Source organism: Streptopelia decaocto (genome assembly GCF_964273445.1).
Source record: "Streptopelia decaocto genome assembly, chromosome: 26".
Classification (NCBI taxonomy): Eukaryota; Metazoa; Chordata; class Aves; order Columbiformes; family Columbidae; genus Streptopelia; species Streptopelia decaocto.
Genome location: NC_138681.1, coordinates 492704 through 513817, shown reverse-complemented (window position 1 = coordinate 513817; position 21114 = coordinate 492704). Strand labels below are relative to the sequence as shown.

Genomic DNA, 21114 nt, shown 5'->3' with positions numbered 1-21114 from the left:
ACCCTTGTGCGCCAGGGTCCCACCTTGGGGACACCCCAGTGTCCCCAGCCCAGGCCTGTGTCCCCGCGGTTCGGGGGGACGGTGACCAGTGGTGGCACGGCGGGGACAGACAGGACATCGTCACCATCGCCACCTGAGTCAGCCGAGCACGGGGCCCTGAGGCGGCCGCGGTGACACAGGGACGAGGCCACCGGCAGAAATGAGACAAAATCCTTGGAAAAGGGAAAATGTCCTGTTGAAAATCCTCTGCTACACAAACTCTGCGAAGAGACGACGGAGCCCGGGCTGCAAACAGCACCAGCGGCTGCAGCGGAGGGACGGGGACAGACACCGGGACCCCCGGTTTGCACCAGTTCACGCCAGCTCACACCGGTCCGGTTGGCTTTCCCAACAGCTTCAGCGTTTGCCGGCTGCTCCGGCTCCTCCTCACCAGCAGGACCCAAAATCTCCGGAAAAATAGGACTTCTCTTCCTCCCCAGTTGCTGTAAAGATTGGGCATTCTGTCCCCCCCCAATTTCTGTAAACACGGGCATTCTGTCCCCCCCCAATTTCTGTAAACATGGGCATTCTGTCCCCCCCCAATTTCTGTAAACACGGGCATTCTGTCCCCCCCCAATTTCTGTAAACATGGGCATTCTGTCCCTCCCCAATTGCTGTAAACACGGGCATTCTGTCCCCCCCCAATTTCTGTAAACACGGGCATTCTGTCCCCCCCCAATTTCTGTAAACACGGGCATTCTGTCCCCCCCCAATTTCTGTAAACACGGGCATTTTCTCCCTCCTGATCTCTGTGGAAACGGGCATCCTGTCCGTCCCGGTTTCGGTAGGAAGGCGGGTTCTCCCCCTGCTCCGGCTGCTCCCAATGGGGCAGCTGGTCCTGCACCCGGGCTGCCCAACCCCAAAACCAGCTGGTTTAAGCCCAAAAATCTCCCCCGCCCACGCGGGGCAGCTCCAAACCTGCTCCAGGCGCCGGCGCCGGCTGCCCATGGCCCCAAACTCTGCTCTTTGGGATCCCCACACACGGCCCCAAACTGCGCCGTTTGGGATCCCCACACACAGCCCCAAACTCCGCTGTTTTGGGGGATCCCCACACACGGCCCCAAACTGCGCCATTTGGGATCCCCACACACGGCCCCAAACTCCGCTGTTTTGGGGGATCCCCACACACGGCCCCAAACTCCGCTGTTTTGGGGGATCCCCACACACGGCCCCAAACTGCGCCATTTGGGATCCCCACACACGGCCCCAAACTCCGCTGTTTTGGGGGATCCCCACACACGGCCCCAAACTCCGCTGTTTTGGGGGATCCCCACACACGGCCCCAACCTCCGCCGTTCTGGGTGCTCGCCCTGAGCAGGATTCACCAGCGGCTTTTTCTACTGAGGAATGCAGAAGGTTCACAGATCCACCGTTTTTACAGAACCATCCGCACGGCAGCTCCCCCCGCGGACGAACCCGTGGACGCGGCCGCGCAGGAACCGGGGGCTGCAGACGGACAGAGCTCCGCAGGTCACGTTTTTATGGCTCGTTAACCATCCCGCCACGCGCAGGGCTCGCCGGCCGCGCCCATGACACCGAATTCATTGCACGGTTGGGAGACGGCGCCCGAACGGCCCCAGAATCTCCACATAAAGCACCCGAGATGTGGCCAAAACCCTCCGGAAACGGCCGAACTTCCCCAAAACGGGGCGTCCCACGGGGACCTGAGGCGAGCGGGCGCGGACCCGCGGGAACAGCTCCTGCAGCGGCTAAAGTTACAATACTTGGAGTTTGATAGAAAAAGAAAGAGTCACGGGTATAAGATTGAAATACAAACGGGAAAAGGCGCCTTTGGGGTTGGGAGGGGCCGCCGGTGACCCGGACACCCAGGCTTTGGTTCCACGAGCCGCTCGTGAAGCGTCCGAGTCCTGAAAGCTCCGGAATCAGCCCAGAGTGCCCCAAACCCTCCTCATCTTCCCCCCGCGCGGTCCGTCCCCTCCGGGCAGCGTCACCTCCGCAGCTCAGGAGGCGTTTGTTTAGAAAGTTCAGCAGTTTTTGGGAAAAAAGAGCTGGGTGTTTTCCTGTACACGTGGATATGATATATAAGTGTAATTGGCTTCACTGGCGGGTTATTTTACTCCGAGAACGAAGGGAAGATGTTGAGCTCCGGGAACTCCTCGTTGTTGTAGTTGGGCCCCTGGTCTCCCAGCATCGTCAGCATGTCCTGCGGGGAGACGCGCGGAGTTACGGCTGGAGCAGGAAATCACGGGGGTAATTAGTCATTGGGTGACGAAGGGGCTGGCGGAGCAGGGGCCGGCGCCGCAGGGACCGGGTTCGCGCGCCCGGCTGCGGGGCAGCAGCGGATTAAGCTGTGACCGCCGGCTCCGTCAGAACCGGGAGCTCGCGGAACACGAGCTCTCGGGGGTTACGTTCCCCTTTTTTGGACTCAGATATTTTGTGGTTGGTTTTAATCAGAGCTCAGGTTAATTCCATTAATCAGAGTTTCACACCGATCCTGCGCTGGCCATGGCAAAGCAGCCCCACTCGCCGTCCCTCCCGCGCCAGTGGCACCGCTCGCTCTGCCCCCGCCCCACACCGAACCTCACCGGGAAGACCTCGGGCTGGCTGCTCTGCGCCGGGACGTGCTGCTCGGCGCCCGCGGCGCCGTGGTGCTGGCCCTGCCACTGCGGCCACATCCCCACGGCCTCGGCCGCCCGCGCCGGGAACGCGCCCGGCGCCGCCGCCTCCGCGCCTGCGGGGAGAGGAAACGGTCGGGAAACCACCCCCAGCACCGGGAACGCACGGCTGGTGCGGCCGTGGCACCGGGAGCAGCCGCTGAAGTGTCACGGGGTTCGTCAACACCCGTCGACGGGGTGGAAGAACAACCCAAACGGTTCCAAAGCTCCGCGGGAACTCCCCCGCTCCGGAGCCGGACGATGGTCACGGGCGACACGCGCCAGCCCCAGCAGGATTCCCACACTCGGCCGTTCCCAGCGCCCCAGGGACACGCGGTGAGCGTCTCCCCCCGAGCTGCCGCTGCCCGCCCCCGCTCCCGAGCTGCACTCACTGAAGCCGGAGCCACGGCCGGCGAGGTTGGGGAACGCGGCCCCCGTGGGCGACGCCGTGGAGCTCGGTGCCGCCATGGCGCTGAAGGACGACGCGCTGCCCTGGAACGTCCCCATGCTGAAGGACGGGGGACGAGTCTTCACCGTCTGGGACGTCACTTGCTGTAAGAGACCAGAAAGGAAGAGACGAGTTTATTTCCAGCTTTGTCTTAACCAGGGCGAGGAGCGTCCGGAGCGACCCCGCGGGCTGGTTTGGTACCTGGGGGGTGAAGGGCGGCCGTGTCCCCGCGGCCCAGCCGGTCCCGCCGGGCTGTGCCGGGCTGGCGTGGCGCGAGATCTGCGCCAGGATGCGGCCGGCCGAGGACGGCGGCTGCTGGACGATGCTCACCGGGGGAGCCATGCTGCCGCTCCTGGAACACACAGCGGGCGATGGAGCCTCACCAGCACCGGGGCCGGAAGAGCCCTCGAGATCGAGTGCAACCGTAACCCAACACTGTCACCAACCCCTGTCCCTGAGAACCTCGTCTCTGTGTATCCAACCCCTCCAGGATGGCGACTCCAGCACTGCCCTGGGCAGCCTGTTCCAACGCCCACAGCCCTTTGGGGAGAAATCACCCCAAATTAACACCCTCAACCTCCCCTGGCGCCACTCGCGGCCGTTCCCCAGGTCCCATCGCACTTGTGCTCCAGCCCCTTCCCCTTCTCTCAACTTCCAGCACCTCAAGGCTTTTCTTGGCATGAGGAGCCCCCAAAACCAACCCCAGGATTTGAGGTCTGGACCCATCAACACCCAGTCCGGGGGCTCAAAGGGGAGGAACCCTCCTCACCCGCAGAGCAGCCCCGAGCTGGGTGCGCTCCCTGGGTTTACGCAGGAGCACGGTGACGCAGGCGCTGGGAACACCAGCACCGCGGCACACCGACACCACCGGCTCACCTGAAGCCGTCGGCGGGCCGCGCCGCCGCGAAGCTGTTTCCCGGCGCGAAGAGCGGCTGGCTGGCGGCGCCGCTGCTGGCCGCGAGGGTTTTGTTCTCTGTGGGGACAGGAGCCGCGTCAGCGCAAACGGAACCACGCGCCCACGGGAAATCAACCCTGCTCTGAGCCGGAGCATCAACCCTGACTGTTCCCTACCCAGTCACGGACTCCAGATGGGCTTGTAAAAGCCTCTTTAATTTGATTTCCTCTCCATTTTCTAATAAACTTCAAATTAAGAGCCTCTGGGATTAGAGGATCCACTACGTTCTGTGCCCCGAGTAGGAACACAGAGAACTGCTCTGGGGACACACACCAAGGCAGACGGTGACACGGAGCCAGAGTCACCTCATCGCCCGCTCCCTCCTCATGTCGCTCCAGCAAAGCGCCGGCTGCAGAAGAACCCGCAGCTGCGACAGTTTATCAGTGAATTATCCACCCCACATCAAGAATCGGTGTCATTTGCAACACCCGCGTGAGGCAACAGCCGCGCTGAGCCAGAACCGCGCCGAGCGACGCGGGGAAGAGCAGAGAGCGCTCGGCCGGAGCGGAAAGCGGGCGGAGGCGCGACGGCCGCGCCCCGCGCTCCCCACCTGTGCCGATGCTGCTGTAGATCTCGCTGAACCGCGGGTCCCGCTCCTGGTTAAAAAGGTTTTCTGGTTTCTCCAAGGGTTTGCTGTGCTCCGGGCCGGCAGCGCTCACCGGCTGCACGGGAACCTGCGGGCGGGGACAGACGCACAGATGGAGTCGTCAGCGCCTCCGGCGCAAAGGAGCCGGCACGGGGGGGTCTGCAGAGCAAGGCCTCGCTCTTGTCTGGGTATTTGGTGTATTTTCTGGGGCAGGGTGGCCATGCCGGGGAGACGAGAACGACAGGATTGTTTTGGGTTGAAAAAGACCCTCGAGTCCAACCTTCAGTCACGCAACCCGCCCCAGGAACACCCACGGCAGAGCCGCCTCCCCTTCAAACCCGGCAGCCGCGCACCAATCCGGTGCGGCCACCGCCAAGGCCTCAGCCAAAGGGAATTTAAACAATTTAAATAACGCGGGACAAGCGGAAGGAGTAACCGAGCCCCCGGCCACTTACCTGCGAGTGGTCGTACCCAGCCAGGCCCTCCCTGCCCGGCACCGGCTCCAGCTCCGGCTGCGGCGGCTGCCTGGAACAGAAAGCCGCGTGTAAGGGAGCGCGGCGGCTGCTGAGCCGGCGCCGGGGGGCGGCTGCGGCCAGGGCGGGCGCCCGAGCCCCACGCTGGGAACGCGCGGGGAGAATCCTGACCTGGGGGGCAGCTCCAGGGGCAGGTTCACGGCCTGGCCCAGCGGGGGCCGCGGCAGCGAGCCGGACAGGGCGGGGCGCGACTCCTGGCTCGAGTTCCTTGAAGGCAAAGACAAAAATAACATACATATACCAAAAAAACACCAAAAGCAAGCAAAGAGTTGGCTGCTGCGTGCAGGAGAGCGTCCGCGCGGGGCAAGACGCGAAACTTTGCTTTTGCAAAAACTGTTTGGGTGACGGATACAGCTTGCGTGGTCTCTGAAATGGGGGGGTCACGTAACGTGATGCAAAGGGTCGGCCCCCTCCCGCTCGGTCACTGAGCAGTTAATAACCACGCCAGGAGCAATTAACAACGACATACTTGACGTTGGTGTTGGTACAGATGATGTACTCGATCTCATCCGAGTAGGGGTTCTGGAAGGTGAAGGAGCTGGTTCTCATCCAGAGCCACTCCCGGTTCTTGGATCGGAATCGGAACATGACCGACAGCACCTGGCCTTTTAACTTCACCACCTAGAAGAAGGGAACGGCGCCGGTGGGGCCCGGTTCCGAACGGCAGCAGAGCAGACGCGCTGCTGACACCGGCCCCCCCTCCGGAACCTGGCGATGGCCCTTTGTGAGACTCCGCTCCGCCCCAGCGCAACCGCCACGAGTCCCTCATGCTCTCCATCCTCCGTGACACGGGGAGGGAGTTCCACATCCCCTTTGATCTCTTTGCACTGGTGAGATGTATGGAAAAAGCCTCCAATAAATGAAGCACATGCTGTCGCTTTTGAGTTCCAGCTATTTGGAGAGATGGACATGAGCAGTTGGTTTCTTTTTGGAGCATGGAAGCACGGGGCAGTCTTACCTGCCCTGCCACAATCCAGCGCCCTCAGAAATAAGAGTAACGACAACAGGGCAAGCAAAGCGCGTCCGCTGCGAGTCCTGCGGCGCTGGGCTGGGCCCTAAGGACGAACCGCGTTTCAGCCCCAGACCCGCGCAAACGGGCAGGCGCTTCGCAGCCACGTCTGGCCCTACAGCGGACGGGACCGGCGGCCAGAGCGTGAATTCAAGGGTTACACATCAGACGCTTCTGCTTCGTTTTGCACATTTACGTGACTAAATCTGCGACTGTTTGCTGTTGGGCAAAGGAGAAACATCTACGGTTTTGCTTTTCTCTTGCTTTTCCAATTGGTTTCATCGCTTTGAAAGCACCGAGAGATTGAGCCGAACACCACGCTGTGTGCAAAGCGGCAGCCGGAGGGCTCGTCTGTACCTGCTGGAAGCTGTCGCGCAGCAGCTGCTGGTCCTCTGGGTGGCAGAAATCCACGATGTCCTTGCCCAGAAGCTCCTGATTTTAAAGGAATTGGGAGAGCTGAGGTCAGTTCAGCTGGTGCGCAGGCTCTGCTTAATTCCAGTTTGGACAGGTAGTTACTGCTCCAGCCCCCAAAAAACTACTGCTCCACAAGGCAAACCCAGGACCCGACGGGCTGTGTTTTAAAGAGAAGCACAACAGCTGTGACTAACGTTTCATCTCGAGCTCAAATGGGGGCAAAATGATCCTAATTGACATCAGACACAATCCAGAGGCCCCGTCCTCCCCAGGATCAAAGCACTTGGGAAAGCACGTGAAAATGCGGCTGGTGGAGCAGAAACACGCCCGGCTGAGGTTCTGTGGGAACCGCCGGGCACGCGGAGCCCCGGCGGGGAGGGGAAGGTGCGTTTGGAGAGCGGCTCTCTCTCCGAAAGCCCCGGCCGCCCCTCACCTGCGGCTGGTAGCCGACCGTGGCCACGCAGCGGTGGTCGATGAAGGTGAAAATGCCCTCGGTGTTGTGTCGGGAGATGAATTCTGTGGGCTGGCAAACGTTGTTCATGTCTGTGCAGTTGGGCGAGCTCGTGACCTGCAAGGCCGGGGGAGGTTACTGAGTCTCGGAGAGCTCTTGGCCCTGCAGCGGGACTCGTGGCGATCGGGGAGCGTCGTCAGACACCAGAGCTGGACTGCGAGGGGGAGGCAGCGCCGCTCACCCACCTGCAGCCTCCCGATGGCCACCAGGCAGAACTTGCTGCCCTGCCCGGCGTCCGGGTCGTCGTCGGGCAGCGAAACACCTGCGGGGAGCGCCAAAGAACGCCAGCGCGGTTAATGCACAAAACCTGCCGCTTCAGAGGGAAAACACGCAGCTCTGGCTTCAACACATCTGCCACCCTGTCTTGTAATTTTCCCATAAAGGAATTTGGAAAATCAAGTTGCCAGCCCTCCATCTTTTGCCAGAAGGGTTAAAGGTCTGTGACCTTCAGCACCAGCTCGCACACCAGACACTGCAACGTTACTTCCAGTGTAACGTTACGTTGCCCCTCTGCAGCATCTCTGCCGTGCGGAGACACGGAGCTGTGACCCAGCACCCGCAAAGATCAGCTCAACCCCAAAAAACCGATACATCGAGAAGGCATTTGCTGGCACATTCTGTCCAGAGAAGGGACAAGCTCAGCCCACACGCTCCTAAAACCAGCCCCAGGCTCAGCTTTACCTGCGGGGGGCCAGGCTTTGATGTAACCCGTGCAGTGCACCACAACGTAGTGAGGTTCGCCGTCTTTCGCTGCACCTAAACCATTCCTGGGAGAGAGAGAGGCTGGATGTGCCACCATATTCAACTGGGTAAGCGAGGGGAGGTTTCTACTTGTGTTTTTAAAAGCTTCCCACAGAGCACCCCCAGGGCAAACAAACCAAACAAAGACTGAAACGCAAGAGGCCCAAGAACGCGGCGGGTGGGGTCTCGGTTCAATCCCCGCAGCCCGTTTGTTCCCAGCCCTGGTTATCTACCTGCAGCGGTTCCTCATGAAGCTGAGGCGGTTCACCGAGACGGGATCCGTGGAGCTGTTGCCGCACCTGCACCGGAACGAGAACCGCGGGGAAAGGCTTTTGTCTCGCTTGGTTTGGCAGCCTTGAACAGTGACTCCTAAACCAGGGATGACCTTGGGGTCCCTGTCACACTAGTGAAAAGCCCTCATTCTACACACTTTGAGGGGGGACACGAGGTCAAAACAAATTGTGACTTGAAACTGGATCTTCTAAAACAGTCTCAAAAGGTATTTTAGGGTGAGGCAAGGAAAAATCTCAAGAACTGGACTGCTGGCTCTGTGTGGGAAGCTCGGCCTTGTTCTGCCATGTCAGAACGGACAAAGAACGGCTGGAGCAAAGGCAAGACGGGGCCAGGGAGCCGGTTCAGCTCGGGGCTCAGCCGAGATTCCCCGAGGAACGTCCTCGTTACCTCATTCGGCAGATGAAGGACCTTCGGGAGCCCATGCACATCCGCATGGACTGCTGCCCCTCCTTCTTCACAGTCCCCGTCTTCAGATCCAGGATGCGACCTGAAGAGAGAAGGACACAAGCCCCAGATGCTGCGGCCGCGGGAGCCGTTGCAGCAGCACAGGCACCAGGTAACGGAGGAGCCGAGCAGGACAAGCGTCGCCAGTGGTACCTTTAGGCGCATTCTCGGGGGGGGCTGCAGGATCCTTGTTAGGAAGGCACCAGGGTTTGGTTCCTTCTACAAAGGGAAGGTTTGAATCCGAGTCCTCCGCGGTTCTTGCGCCGCCCGGCCCCGCCAGACCCTTCCCGGGCTGCCTCACCTGTGAGCGCGTTCTCGGAGGTGGAGAGCTGCTCCCGCAGCTTGCCCACGTCGTCGGGGTGCACCTGGTCGTACAGGGTGCTGCCGAACCACTCGGACTGCGGCTGGTTCAGCACCGGGGTCACCGAGTCGGACACGTACACCACCCGCCCGGTCTCGCAGGACACGATGAACAGGAAGCCGTCGGCCGCCTCCAGGATCAGGTGCTTGAGCTCCTGCGGTCACAGACAGACGGACACACGTTGAACCGCGGGGCCAAGCGGGCCGAGGGCTCTAAACCCACCCCGGGTGCCCGTTTCTCCCCACCCGCAATTTAATTCCTCCCTCTGCAGTTACGCAGAGAGCTACAAAGATGCTGAGGGGTCTGGAGCGTCTTTCTGACGAGGAAAAGCTGGGAGAGCTGGGGCTGTCCAGCCTGGACAAGGCTGAGGGGGATATGACTTTTAAATACAGAATCATTTTGGCTGAAGAAACCCTCGAGTCCAACCATATCTCAGCGTGGGTGTCAGAGGATGGACCAGACTCTGCTCAGTGGTGCCCAACGATAGGATGAGGGGCAACGGGCGCAGACAAACACAGGAGGGTCTGTCTGAACACGAGCAGAAACTCGTGCATTTGGCTGTGCCGGAGCCTGGACAGGCTGCCCGGAGCGGGGTCCAGGCTCCTCCTGGACATCCAAACCCGCCCGGACCCCGTGACCCGCTCTGGTGACCCCGCGTTGGCGTCACCGTCTCCAGAGGTCCCTCCCAGCCCCCCGGTGCGCGGCTCCCCGACCTGGTCGGTGAGGAAGGAGGGTTTGTAGGTGCCGTCGGTGGACGTGTTGCCTGTGCCGCGCAGGGACTTCATGTGCGACACGGCCATGCGCAGGATGGTGAGCTTGTCCGGCTTGCGCGCCAGGGCGCTGCAGGTGGGCACCATGTCCGACAGCTCCGTGATGTACGCCGTCATCTTGTTCCGCCGCCGCCGCTCGATCTCGCTGTGGTTTTCCCTGAAGGAAAGGCAGGAGAGGAGGAAGACGAAGTTACCGGCGAGCCGGGAGCCTCAGCGCCACGTCAACGCCGCACAAGGCCAGAGTGCAACACACAGAGATGCGTCAGGCTCGTTAGAAGGGCCGCAAGCGCCTGGCATGCTGGGCGTGCACGGGGACGAGGAACGAGTGCAGGAGGAGGGTGCGTTGGACCTTCTCTGGGTCCTGTCGCGGGCGGCGAAGGCGACGAGCCAGGCAAAGCCACTGCAGAGAAACAAGCTGCCCGCCGCTTCCGCAACCCCAGGGACCTCCGCCGCGGCCTCTGCTCTCAGAGCGGGGTCACCCACTCCGCTGAGGAAGTTGCTTTACACAGCGCTGGTGCGCACCGAGACCACCCGGGATGGATTAACTCCGCCCCGGCACCTTTCGGACACACGTGTCTCCGATCAGCGCACGAGGAGGCCGGGGCTGCGGCCGAGACGTGGGCGCCCACAGCACAACAGAGGAGTCTCAGCTCCGATACTTCTCGGTTACACCGAGTCTCTTCCAAGGGAAGCTGCAGAGCAGATCTACACCCGAGCGCTGTGCGGTCCGTGCGGACAGAGCGGCTGCCGGGCACTCAGACCGCACAGGAGCCACCTCGACAAACGCTGCCCGCTTGAAAACCCTCACAAAGGTTCTTCTCGTGCCTTTTGCTCGCAGGGCGCAGCCCCCGAGCCCCCGGAGATGGGAACAGAGCCTTCTAGGCTTGGCTTAAGTCGCTGACTAAGGTGGGTTTTTCAAAACAAAACTTAGAAGCCAGGTTTCCTATAGAGAGGGGCGATGGGAGGCCGGGAAGCACACGGTGGGAAGTGGAATGAGATGAGGTCTTGGACGGACAGACAGGCGAGCGAGTTAAAGAGGACAGACACCAGAGGAAGGAGCGCCTCTCACTGCCCGGCGAGTACAACCACCCGGGACCTCTGGAGGCTGATACTCAGACAAGTGCTTCGATCATCACACTCACCTTCAGCTCAGCCTCTGCCGCCTCGAGCGTGAAAACAAAGCCACCTCCACTACAAGAGCCCCCGGGAAAGCAGCGGCGCTTCCCTTGCCCCGCTGCCAAACGTCCCTCCCCACGGGCTCCCGTGTGACGTGACAACCGAGCAGCGGGAGCGGGTCGGCCTCGCGGGAGGAGCAACCCCGCGGAGCCGCCGCCTGCCGAGCGCCCGGCCGCCCCGTCCCCGGCGCGGAGGCGGCGCCGCGGGCGCCGCGCGGGGCTGGGGCTGTGCGAGCAGCAGGGCTGTGCCCCGCGGCAGCGGCCCGGCCGGGCTGCGCGACGGCGGCGGTTCGGGGGGCAAACCACAGACCGGCTGTCCCCGCCGCACCGCCCGCCGCCGCCACCGGAACCCGCAGCTGAAAACGGGGGAAAAGGGCTTTAGGGCTGGTGCTTGTTCTGCTGGAGAAACGTGGCCAGGGACAGACCCTCATTAATTAGACAGGGAAAAATCCTGTTTTCAGGAAGCCTAAACCTCTCCTGTAAGGTCTGAACAGGTACAAAACCCCAAACTAACACACTTTAATGCCCATTTTCGTGGACGAGGGCATTCCTTGCCGAGGGGAGAACAGGCCGTTTCGCCACTTGAACCAGCACAAGAGAAACTGTATTTAAGCCCAGATTAACGAAGCTAGAGTGCGGCCCAGCCAGTTCCCACAAGGGGACTAAGCGCCTTTCCCCTCCTCAATCCAACAGCGATTCCCCAGGCTCGGTGGGTTTCAAGTCCTCTACGGCAGCAGATGAGGGAAGGGGGGAGAAAACAAACCAGAGAGAGGGGGTGCCTAGAGAAACACGAAGGAAAGGAAAACTCTGCTTGTCCATGCTTGAAATCTCCGTTCTCCTACCTGGCAAGTCTCTCCTTATCCGCTGAACTCTGCTCATCATCAGACCTAAAAATAAAATCAGCCATCTAAGCTAAAAATGGCAAAAGTGTGAAGAAATGAGAGCCGGGCGGGTGCTGTGGGCCTCACACCCCATAGACGCAAACCACGCTCGCCAGGAGCCTCCCTGCAAGTAAAACCCGAACCAAGCACGAAACGGGTGTTTCTGCAAGATTCTGGAGCAGCCGAAGAGAACGAGACTCCAGGCAACAGCTGGAAGACACGCTGAGAAAGGCGACTGTAATTTCATCACACTCCTAGCGAATCGGCCCAAAACCCGCGAGGAGAACGCCCGGCTCCCCCGGCGCAGCCTCCTCCGCCGCGGGACCCTCCGTCCGGCACCTTCACACCACACCCAGCGGCTGGCTCCTTACCTGGCGAACCTCTCCTTGTCGCTCGGCATGGGGTCATCGTCACACCTGCGGAAGGGCAGAGGAAGAAGGGCTCTTCAGGTGTCTACGCTTCTTGCTTTCCCAAAGACACCGAGAGAAGAGCGAGGTTCAATAAATCACAGCAAAGGCGAACTCTGGCAACACAGAGCCCTCTCCTCGCTCCTCCGAGACCGCGGTTTCAGGATTTTGCCGCCTCGATGACGCTTTCCATATCACATTCATATCGAGGACAGCGGCACCACGCTCAGTAATTCAAGCGCAATCACAAAGAAACAGGCTAAACCGCACTTTGAAGGTTCAGTTAATCCAAACCGAGACCCTCACCCAAAGGGTCTCGGGAGGTAAATCCCACGCTCATCACAACCCGGATCAACTCAAAGCCGCTCCTCATACGTAACATATGGTGTAATTAGAGTCGTCCAACCCCAAACGCAGCGAGGCTACAAACAAACATCCTCCCTCACCTGAGGAATTTGCTGTTCCCTTCTCCATCCTCATCAAAATCCAGCCTGAAAAACAGAAGCCAGAATGTAACTATTAACCAAGCGGTTTCTCCTTTACGGGTCGTTTTTCCGTCTGTCGCGGATGATTCTTGACAGGAAGATTTAAGAGATCCCCGGGGTTAACATGAAACAAGCCACAAAGCTTAGAAGACAGTTCCCTTTATACATTATCCAAAATACAGAAAGGAAACAGTTCACAGGAGAGGCAGCCGCTGCATCGCCGCCCGCTCCAAACGGAGGCCGCATCGGCTGCGTTAAAAAAGAGGAAGGCAAAGCATTTCACAGGTTCAAGTTCGGTCTGGCGACCTGTGTAATTACCTGAGTTCAGTCTCTGTGTTTCTGTAACGGGGTCAAAAAGCGTTTCTGTAAGTGTGTGTGGGAGGACAGAGCGAAGGGTTCGCACGGAGCTCCCTCCGGGACGGCAAACCCGCGGCTTTAACAGGCAGCGCGGCAGCGGACACCAGGGAGAGCTTTCAATTAAGAGGAAATCTCCTGGGCCGGCATTGAAGAGAAGCACCCGATATCCTCTCCGTTCGGCAAAGGCATTTTTAGCAAACAAAAAGCCACAGACACAAAGGTTTGAGCAAGGCCCCAAAGTTCCCGTTTGCTGTTCCCGTGTCTCCCGTGGTGCCGCTGGTCCTGCTGCTTCGGCCACTCCTCTCCCACCTCTTTGACGGTTTAACAGGTACAACCGGCACCCAGCGCTGGACGAAGCGGCCCAAGGCCCGGACACAGCGCAGCCGCAGAGCCAGGACAGCGCTCTGGGCTCCGAGGCGGCCGAGCGTCCTCGCCACGGGCTGAGCGTCGTTCCAGAGCGCGACTCCTCAACACCCGCTGCACGCGCACACACACACACACACACACACACACACACACGCTGAGCCCCGAACCCACCGCGCTCACCCGGGCCGGCGCTTGCTGGCTCTCTGCACCGCGGCGGCCGGCGCGCCCGGGCCGGCGCTCCCGGCTCCAACAGCAGCGCCCAGCGAGGAAACGTCCGACGCCATTTCTAAACAGGAAAAGAAAACAAGAGAATCAACGGGCATGACGTCAAAGGCCCAGCCGGAGGGCGGGCGCTCTCCGCAGGCAGCCCCGCCGGAGCGGCCGCCGCGGGGTTCGGTGCCATGTGTGCCGGCGGCTCCTTCATCTCCCGCCTCTCCTGGGGCCGCTTCCAGCCCTGAGCACACGCGGTTCTCATCAGCCCAGAGGCGGCTGCAGGAAGAGCTGCGGGTTCTTGGGGGGGGGACGTGACGGGCAGGGCTGAGCCCCTTGTGTCCGCTCGGGCACAACGGGACAAGAAACACATGTTTCTCTAACAGCAATCACACCTCTGCGAGGTTCATTCTAAGATACAGGGAGTTGACAAGGTGCTTGGAAGGCACCTCGAAAGCCCCGATCCTTCAGACAAAGTCTGCTTTAAGAAGTGAAAATCAGCCCCTTTGGGCACGTCACGACACCGCGCTCAGCGTGGTTCTACGCTAACGCAGCCTGATCCGCACCAGAACCGGAGCTTTAAAGGAGTCACAAGGCGCGTTGTGAAACAAGGCGGCTCCGTGCCCGTCGCGCGGCTGCGGGTTTGGAGTTCACTGCCACACCGCGACCCAACAGCGAACACTAAAAATACCCCAACACACACAGAAAAGTGTCTTCTCGGGGTTCCCAGAGCACAGACACAGAGCTGCTGGCGCCGAGCACAGAACCGCGGCGGGTTTAACCACAGAACCAGGTATGGGCACGGGCTGTTTAAAACACACACGGTTCTCCAGGTTATGTGTGCGAATATACAAAGTCTCTGCCAGGAAACGTCCCTGTGTGATAAAATCAAGTCAGCTGATGCAGCGCACTGAAAATAAAGGGGGTCGTTCTTCCTCCCGCTGGATTTCGGATCCCTCGGACACCCCGGGCTCCTTCGCTTCTTTCTAAGCCAAGTCCCCGGTGCAGAAGGGGCTGATAGCGAAGGTTTTGCCAAGCGGAACGAGGCGCCAAGCGCAGATCCACCAGGTCGGGTTTATTCCTCCTCCCGCGGAGCCCGTGGCTTTTCAACGTGTGGATCTAAACGCCAACTTCATGGAGCAGAGCAGGTGATTTCATTACCGAGGAACGGCTGCTGCTGGGCGGCGAGCCGAGCTGCTCGCTGCCAACGGTGCTGAAAGGGCTGCGGGGGCTCGGGGTCCCACACCGCACCCAGCCCCGGCTGCTCCTGCGGAGCCTCCTGCACCGAAAGCATCGACGAAACCGCTTCAATTTCCTACAACGTGCCCTTTCACAGCGGGAGAAAATAGAGACACCTCGAGATGTGGCAAGGCAAATCGGTTATAATTCGCATTATGTACTTAGAGCATCAAAACCTACCACAAATCTACCGTGTTCTCGCCCCGAAGTGGGGAGAGCAGGGCAGGGCGTCCCCACGTGAGGCTTTCTGACGCACTGAACCGCTCCAGGACAACAGGAGCAGCGAAGCGATTCTCCGACAGGATCGCCGTCGAAACCAACCAGCCGCGCCACCGCAGGGCCCGGCTGGTCCATCACAGCGACGGCTCCGTCATCAACCCCCGCTCGTTTGTAACGAGCGTTCAGTCTAATTAAGGCCAGAGGAGACGAGCAGAGGCCGTGCAGGAACACTACAGAGCCGAATTTCGGACTCAATCTGCGAGCACGACGGAGCCGAGAGGAGCGGCCGGGGGGCGAAGGGAACCGGGGCTGTCGCGGCTCCTGGCGCCCGACGGCGCAAAAGCTTCTGAACTAAGTCACGGAACACACGGTGATTTACGAGCGGGGCTCTGCAATGAGCTCTTCTGAACACGCTCCGTCTCCTCAGCTCAGAAAACCAGACATTTCACATTCAGTTTAAACTGAACCCGCTTGTGAGCTGCCCAGAAACCAGCGGCTAAAATAGAACAAACCAGCGTCCTGCTCTGACAAACCCTTGTGCTTCTCACAGTTTCATTCACACTGCGTTTCAGGGACACTGAAGAGAATGGTTTAAGTAGGTTGTGTTTGGGGTCGTCTGTTTGAGCTCCCCAGCTCGGCGCTTTCATGCCCACGGGAACCTCCTTCAAGCAGCACGACAGAAATGAGCTGCAAAAACACCCCAAGAACGCGTTTTCCGCTTCTGAGTGTTTGAAATGGTGCACTCAGCAGACTCGGTGTTTGAGGAGACGCTGGTCACCCCGACGCTTGTCCGGACGGCGCGGCTCCGCGAGGCCGCGGTGCAGCAGCGGGGCCGAGCGCGGCGCCGGCGCCTCCCGTCCCTCGTCAGCGGGTGCGGTTCTGCCATCACCCCAACAGCACAGCACTCCCACCGACACAGTCGAAACCTTCCAATCCAAAGCTCTTCACGCTTTGAACGCTTAAAATAGGTCCCAACTTCTTTTTGCAAGGCGTTTGAGCACACAGACCAGCCCCAGCCTCTTCCTGGGGTCAGTTTTCCCGTTCAAGCCGCCTGGACATTCTGCGTTTTTGGGGCGTTATCCAGAATTCCCCAGAGTCCTGTTTGCAACATCAAGGAGAAGACGACCCAGCTCCTACAGAACAATGTGATTTATTCCACTCCGGTCTCTCTGTAGATAACGCTTGTGCAGACTGTGAGTATTTTCCCCTGTTTCCAAGGGCCGAGTAACCACCGGTCACTCAGCCCGCCCATAGGCGGAAATATTGAACACAGATGTCCAGCATTCTTTCTCTTCCCCTCGCAGATTTGTTTAGACCTTGTGTATTACGCAAACCCCCCCGCGCCCGCGGAGCCCCCGCGCACGCACCCCTCTCCGCTCGCCGGCCCTCGCGGCGCTGGCTCCGCGGCACATTTTCCACCCGCGCCGCAGCGCAGCTGGTTCTGGTGTGTGCTCCGCACTCACCGCGCACCCTTTGTCTGCCGAACCCGCCCGCGCCCGCAGCACCAGCGCTCCAGCGCTCAGAACCAGCTCCGCGCTCCGAGGGTATCGCTGGGGGAAGACAAACACATTCAATAGAGACAGCACTTCGTCCAACTCGTGGGCCCGTCCTGTGGCTCTTTCCACTCCAGAGCTGCGGCTCCTAAGCCGAACCAGGAATCCTGGTGTTTTTCTTCTTTTGTTGTTTTTTCTAACACGCCACCTCTAACTTCTGATTTCTGGGGAATTTCAGCCCGTTACGTGAAACCACAACCACATCTTTCCTCCCCAGACACCAGTTCTGGCCTCAAAACCACCGTGAGTGGCCCAACGTGTTTGCTCGAGATTTAAAACCACAAAAGCTTCTCATGTTGCTAGAACGAAAAAAAATATATACATATCATCCTCTAGAAGTCACACGGAGCAGCTGATAAAGCTGAAGAATCGTCAAAAGCCACAAGCCAAAAAAAAACCAAGCCCAAAAAACCACAGAAGTTCACATTCTGATCTCAGTCGCCGCGCTGTGAACCAATCCCGACTGCACGGGCGCTGGCCACCCCAGAGTCGCGCTAATTCCAGCGCCATTCAGCCAGGAACCCGATAAAGCCCCAAAGATCCGATTTCACTCAGCCAGAATCAGATCCCCCGTCCTGCTGCTCTGGGAACGGAGGGACCCCGGGGAGCAGCCGGAGCTGGGGGAGCGCGGGGCTCACACCCCGTACGCCCGGGTCAGACACAGGCGGGGACGGGTGAAAACCCCGCTGCAAACAGCACGGCAGCTCCGGCTGGCGCCGAGGAGGGACCCTCAAGGAAACGCACAGCCAAAAATGAAACGGGGTTTGAAACCCATAGAAACCATTGAGGGCAATAAACGTGAGTCCCATGAGCGCTGGATGATGGAAACCAGCCCCGCGGACACAGCGGAGCAGAGACCAGCGGGTACAGCCGCCGCCTCTGGGTCCCTTCAGCTGCTCAGGCCCCTTGAGGGGTTGGTTTGGGTCCCCTGAGGGGTTTTAGGTGCCTGAGGGGGGTTGGTGCCCCGAGCGGGGGGGGTAGGTGCTCTGAGGGGGGGGGTTAGGTGCCCCGAGGGGGGGGGGGTTAGGTGCCCCGAGGGGGGGGGGGTTAGGTGCCCCGAGGGGGGGGGGGGTTAGGTGCCCCGAGGGGGGGGGGGGTTAGGTGCCCCGAGGGGGGGGGGGGTTAGGTGCCCAGAGGGGGGGGGGGGTTAGGTGCCCCGAGGGGGGGGGGGGGGGGGGTTAGGTGCCCCGAGGGGGGGGGGGGGGGGGGGTTAGGTGCCCCGAGGGGGGGGGGGGGGGTAGGTGCCCCGAGGGGGGGGGGGTAGGTGCCCCGAGGGGGGGGGGGGGTTAGGTGCCCCGAGCGGGGGGGGGGGTTAGGTGCCCCGAGCGGGGGGGGGGGTTAGGTGCCCCGAGCGGGGGGGGGGTAGGTGCTTTCCCCAGACCAGGAGCTCACACCCCGTCTCCTCCTCCTCCTCCTCCCCAAAGCAGCCCCTAAAGCGCCCGATTCTGAAGTTTCTGCCGTTTGACAACCCCGCTGCTCCTCCAGCGCACCCGCCCGGGTCCCCTCGTCCCCTGTGCCCCCACCCCCCCCCAGCACCCCCCGGCCCCTCCGGACAGACCCCGGCCCCCGAGCGCCATTAGCGCCGCTCCCCAAACCCTCCAGCCCGGGGACACCCCCACAGCCGACACAGCCCGGCCCCCGAGCGCTGGTTCCCTCAGCCGCCCCCACCTCAGCCCGACCCCCAGGCCCCCGCGGCCCCGGCCCCGCTCACCCGGGTTGGCGGTCGCGGCCATGGCCGGCGGGACCGGCCCGGACCGGCCCCCCCTCCCGCCTCACACCGCGGCCAAGATGGCGGCGCAGGAAAACCCTCCGCGCTGCGGCGCAGCCGAACCTGCGCGCCTCGGGGGCGGGGCTAAGGAGGCGGTGCCGCGCTCCGATTGGCCCAGCCGGTGGGAGTGGTGGGCGGACCTCGCGGACCTCGCGGCGCGGCCAGCAGAGTAGGGTGAGCGCCGTCGTGCCCCGCCCCTACCACGAGGGGGTGTGGCTTTGGGGGCGCGGCCTTTTCTGCGGGGCGTGGCCTTTATGAGGGGGCGTGGTTAGGAGAGGGTGTGTCGCGTGGGCCGCGCCGGTTAGGTGACGTCACGTGGTGGGATTTTTGGGGTCGGAGACCGGGAATTGTGCTGGGATTGGGATCGGGGCTGGAGTTTGGGCTGGGTTTAGGTTAGGACAGGGACTGGGATCAGGTTTGGGACTGGGATTGAGGTTGGGGCAGGAATTGGGATCAGGGTTGAAAGCGAGATTAGGTTGGGGTGGGGATCTGGAATTCCAGCTGGAACTCTGGTTTAGGTTGGAACCAGGACTGGAACTGGGCTTTAAGTCAGGAATAGGGGGCAGCAGGAAATCACTAATTAGCACTGATTACAACCCCAAAACTCAGCTTTTGCCAACAAAAAGAATCACCAGAAACACCACCTCGTGCCCGCCTGGGGGCAAAGCTTTGCCGGGAAATGATCCCTGTGCTCACAATGATCCTTCTTCCCCGCGCGGGGGGGAATAACAGAACCTGAGGTATTTCTGGGGTGTTTAAATGATTTTGGGGACAAATCCTCCGATTCAGCCCGTGTCCCCATGAAGGGGCCCAGGAGCCCTTGTCCCTCGCTGAGAATTTAATCCCCCGGATTGTTTCTCCCCGTTACCGGGAGCGTCTGAAAGGCGACGCCGCGTCCCTGCAATATTGATGAAGTGACAGTGACAGCGGGACAGCGCACGGGGCAGGGGACAGCGGGACAGCGTCCGTCCGTCCGTCTGCAGGGAGGTAAGGGGCTGGTGATTTATTTCCCGTCCTTGGGGCAATCAGGGTGGTCATCTGCTCCAGGAGCATATTTTAGCTTTATAAACCCTTTAAAAATATGTATATTTATGTATACATATACTTATGTACGTATTACATTTTTTAGCTTTATAAACCCTTTAAAAATATGTATATTTATATATAAAAATTAGGGTGTTTTAATGCAAAGAACGAAGAAACAGATGATTTTCTTTTAGGAATCATTTAAGAAAGCAAGACGCTTATCGCTAATAACCTCTAAAGGAGGAGGCCAGGCGGGATGGTGGCGGGGGTGACAGGGGCGACTTTGGGAGACACCGGGTGTCCCCAAGCCGCCCCCACCAGCCACGCCAAAGCGGGGTCCCAAGGCCACGATTTCAGCACCTTTTTGACCATGAACCCCCCGTCTCACCCCCAGGGCCGTCCCTGAGTGTCACCGCATGGAGGCCGCGGCGGCCGGCGTGGACGTGGACCGGGGGGTGGCCCTGGCCTGCGTGGTGCTGCTGGCGCTGCTGCTGGCGGCCGCCACGCTGCGCTGCGCCCGGCTGGTGGCCGACCCCTACAGCGCCGTCCCCACCGTCACCTGGGAGGAGCAGAGCGGCTGAGGGGGACGGGGACCCCCCGGAATCCCCAGGGACTCCCAAAACCCCCAGGGACCCCCGACACCGCCAAGGATCCCTGAAACCCCCAGGGCCCCCCCGCACTGCCGGCCCCCCCCCAGGGCCCACCCGGCCTCTCCGGGTCCCCGGCCCTTCCACACGCCCTCCCCTAGGGGGCACCACTGCGCGCTTCGCGGGACGCGGCGCCTTTAAGCGCCTTTGGCTCCTCCCCTTCGCGCACGCGCCTTTTCCCGCGCCGCAGCGCCCCGCCCCTTTCGCGCATGCGCGCTGCACGCCGGTCCCGACCGGCGGCGACGGATTGGGCTCCAGGGGCGACGGGTGCCGGAAGTGACGTCGAAGTGGCTCCGGTTTCGAGCCCCCGTGGTCTGTTCGGCTTCGTTCTGCCCCAACGGGGCCGCGGGGAGAGCGGGGGGGAGCGGGAGAGCGGGGGAGCGGGGGAGCGGGAGAACCGGGGGGGAGCGGGAGAGCGGGGGGGAGCGGGGGAACGGGAGAGTGGGAGAGTGGGAGAGCCGGGGGAGCGGGAGAACCGGGGGGAGCGGGAGAGCGGGAGAGCCGGGGGAGCGGGAGAGCGGGAGAGCCGGGGGGAGCGGGAGAGCGGGAGAGCCGGGGAGAGCGGGAGAGCGGGAGAGCCGGGGAGAGCGGGAGAGCCGGGGGGAGCCGGGGGGAGCGGGAGAGCGGGAGAACCGGGGGGAGCGGGAGAGCCGGGGGGAGCGGGAGAGCGGGAGAGCGGGAGAGCGGGAGAACCGGGGGGAGCGGGGGAGCGGGAGAGCGGGAGAACCGGGGGGAGCGGGAGAGTGGGGGAGCGGGAGAGCGGGAGAGCGGGAGAGCGGGAGAGCGGGGGAGCGGGAGAGCCGGGGGGAGCGGGAGAGCGGGGGAGCGGGAGAACCGGGGGGAGCGGGAGAGCGGGGGAGCGGGAGAACCGGGGGGAGCGGGAGAGCGGGAGAGCGGGGGGAGCGGGAGAGCGGGAGAGCGGGAGAGCCGGGGGAGCGGGAGAGCCGGGGAGCGGGAGAGCCGGGGAGCCGGGTGTGCGAACGGGCGGTGTGCGGGGTGTGCGGAGATCCTGGGGATCAGGGGACACTGAGGTGACGGGATGGGGTGGAGGCTTTGGGGGT

At 61.6% G+C, this 21114-nt stretch overlaps 1 protein-coding gene across 3 annotated transcripts; it reads right to left on the bottom strand.

The window, feature by feature from the left end:
- Nucleotides 1–1502: 1502 nt before the first annotated feature.
- ARNT (aryl hydrocarbon receptor nuclear translocator) lies at nt 1503–18452 on the bottom strand. Of its 3 annotated transcripts, XM_082073328.1 has the most exons (23): nt 18324–18452; nt 13572–13677; nt 12630–12674; nt 12148–12192; nt 11738–11782; nt 9664–9877; nt 8891–9104; nt 8743–8808; nt 8533–8632; nt 8085–8150; nt 7792–7877; nt 7296–7372; nt 7033–7167; nt 6543–6617; nt 5646–5797; nt 5288–5383; nt 5099–5168; nt 4608–4731; nt 3979–4075; nt 3304–3454; nt 3047–3206; nt 2586–2731; nt 1503–2203 (listed from the first exon to the last, which is right to left on the bottom strand). In XM_082073328.1, exons 1-23 carry the CDS (start codon nt 18343–18345, stop codon nt 2114–2116), a joined length of 2382 nt encoding a protein of 793 aa, XP_081929454.1. In that variant the 5' UTR covers nt 18346–18452; the 3' UTR covers nt 1503–2113. The 3 variants fall into 3 exon arrangements, with proteins under 3 accessions (XP_081929454.1, XP_081929456.1, XP_081929455.1); XM_082073330.1 differs by lacking the exon at nt 8743–8808; XM_082073329.1 differs by lacking the exon at nt 11738–11782.
- Between the last annotated feature and the right edge of the window lie 2662 nt (nt 18453–21114).